General features: G+C 54.3%; 1 protein-coding gene across 1 annotated transcript; it reads left to right on the top strand.

The window, feature by feature from the left end:
* Window positions 1–312: 312 nt before the first annotated feature.
* Window positions 313–2733, top strand: LOC119643109 (the record flags this gene model as incomplete). The annotated part of the gene is made up of 2 exons (XM_038042457.1): window positions 313–575; window positions 840–2733. Coding segments are annotated over exons 1-2 (2157 nt in total), but the record flags the coding sequence as incomplete, so codon positions are not given.
* Window positions 2734–2742: the final 9 nt, after the last annotated feature.

Consider the following 2742-nt stretch of genomic DNA (forward strand, 5'->3'; position numbering starts at 1 on the left):
GATCCTGGATTGGCTGAGTCATACCCTGCCTAAGGAAAATCGTTACAAGTGGCGCCCGAGCAGGGACCTTCGGATCAGCAGAAACAAGGAAGTAAGCATACAAGCCGTGAGCTTATTGACACAGAGGCTAAGGAAGGAGCCAGCATGGTGAAAACATCCTGGTTGTACAGCCTGCGAAAAGAGGAGTTGAGCGAGATCTGTGGATCGCTCGACCTAGACACCAAGGGTACTGTCGAGGATATGCGGAAAGCAGTGACAGCCCTTATTGCAACCCCCGACTTATCAACGGAAATGAAGGCGAAGCTGACCGAGATGGAGACGAAATACGCAGCAAGAATGCTGCAATTGCCGGAAGGCACCATGCGAGGTGCTAGCCCCAAGCGCCAGGTGCAAGAGCACATTTCTTGTGGTGCAGCCATGGATCGCATCTGTAAGTGGTCAGTGCGCTACGATGGCGAAGGCGGCGCCCTGGAGTTCATCGCACGCGTAGAGGAACTGTGCGAAGTATACGACCTGCCGACCGATATCATGCCACGCATCATTATGGAGCTGCTGCATGGTAAAGCAGCAATCTGGTACCGGAACAACCGTAGAGTATGGTCAGGGTGGCAGGAGTTCAAGCGGGAACTCCTCAAATTCTTCCTGCCCACCCGATACCTAGAACGGTTAGATGACCAGGTGCGACAGACATTCCAGCTAGCCGGCGAGAAATTTAGAGATTACGCGCTCCGCCTGCAGGACTTAATGCGGCACCTTGATTATACGACACAGCAGAGGCTCGACAGGATCGCCCGAAACAGCCGTAGAGAGTATCAACTGTTCTTCGGGGACACCTCCAGCAAAGACTTGAGCGAAATGATCGCGCTGGGAGAACGCTTTGAAGACATACCCGCGCCAGCAACAGCACCACCCATGAGAGAGACCACAGGTATACGCCAGCAGTCAGGAGGGAACGCGCCGTTCATGTCCAGTACTAACAACGCCGGCCGGAATGTGTGTCATCGCTGTGCCCTTCCAGGCCACCTGGCACGCGACTGCCGCAACCCACGTGTCCTCTTTTGTTGGGACTGCGGCCGCCAGGGGGTCTTAACGAAGAATTGCTGCCGCCAATATGCCGAACAACACCCACAGGCGAGAGGCATGACCGCGAAGGAATCACCCGGCCTAGAGAAACCACCAATAGCAGCAACCTCAAAAGTACTGGGAATGCGCGGCAGTACCCTGGTAGCCTCCCTCTCAGTAGGAGGACTACCCACGACCAGCGTGATCGACACGGGAGCGACGAGAAGTATCATCCGCGAGGACGCCGCCGAATGCATCCCCTGGATAACGAGGTCAGACACCCAGAGCCATTCAATCCGAATGGCAGATGGTACAACCCAAAGTAGCCTACGAACCATAACGGTGGAAATAAGGTTAGGCGTCAACGCTGCAACTCTTGAACTACTGGTGGTGAAAAGAGGCGTCGACCATCTCACCTTGGGGATAGATTTCCTGGCCGAAATAGGCACGGCTATGACCATCGGCGACGAAGTCGTAAAACTAAGCCGTCCAAAAATTCCATTGTCAGGCACGACCAGTGACCCCCACCCGGCGAACGGCCCCCCGGAGATGGCCAGAGGGCCAACGGCAATCCAGGCGACCGACAGCGGCAAAGCCACGCAGCCACCGAGAACCAACCGGTCAGCCACACACCGACGGTCAGGCGCGCAGCAGATCGCCAAGGAGCACAAAGCGCCCAGCAACCCCACAATGATAAACGCCGAATGCGAAGCAGAAATCCAACGATTCATCGAAAAGGAATTTAGTAAATTCAACAGCCCCACGGTGTCCAATATAGCGTACCACTACATACGAATGAAGGATGAAATTCCCATAAAGCTCCGGTACCACAGGAAAAACCCAGCGATGCAAGCCATCATTGACCGGGAAGTCGATAAACTAATCGAAGCAGGATGCATAGAGCCTTCCAACAGCCCATACAGCGCACCAATCGTGGTTGTACCTAAGCGCAACGGAGAATGGAGACTGTGCATGGACTACAGAGTGTTAAACAGTCGTTCGATCCCAGATGCCTACCCTCTCCCTCGTATAGAGCAGATCTTGGACAAGCTACGCCAGGCCAGGTGCATTAGCACAATCGACTTGAAGAATGGATACTGGCAGATTCCGATCCACCCGAGTTGCAAGAAATACACAGCATTCACCGTACCAGGCAGGGGTCTGTACCAGTGGCGAGTTATGCCGTTCGGCCTCCACTCAGCGCCAGCAACCTTTCAACGAGCACTCGACCGGGTCATCGGGCCCGAAATGGACCCCTTCGCCTTTGCATATTTGGACGACATAATCGTCATCAGTAAAAGTGCCAGCGAGCAACAACAACACCTGCAAAGGGTGTTTGAGCGCCTCCGAAGCGCAAATCTGGCAGTAAATAAGGATAAGTGCAAGTTCTTCCAAAGGGAACTACAATATCTGGGACATCTAGTCACTGCAGGCGGCATCAGTACAGATCCGGAAAAGGTGTCCGCCATCAGAAGTCTGAAACCCCCCAACAACCTCCGGGAACTCCGTCGCTGCCTGGGTACTGCCTCATGGTACCGAAGATTCGTATCGGACTACACAGAAACGATCCACCCCCTGAGCCAACTACTGAAGAAAAAAACACGCTGGGTGTGGGGCGAGCCCCAACAAAAGGCGTTCGACGAGCTAAAGCGCAAACTTACCGAAGCTCCCGTATTGGCC

Source organism: Glossina fuscipes, unplaced genomic scaffold, assembly GCF_014805625.2.
Source record: "Glossina fuscipes isolate IAEA_lab_2018 unplaced genomic scaffold, Yale_Gfus_2 55557, whole genome shotgun sequence".
Taxonomy (NCBI): Eukaryota; Metazoa; Arthropoda; class Insecta; order Diptera; family Glossinidae; genus Glossina; species Glossina fuscipes.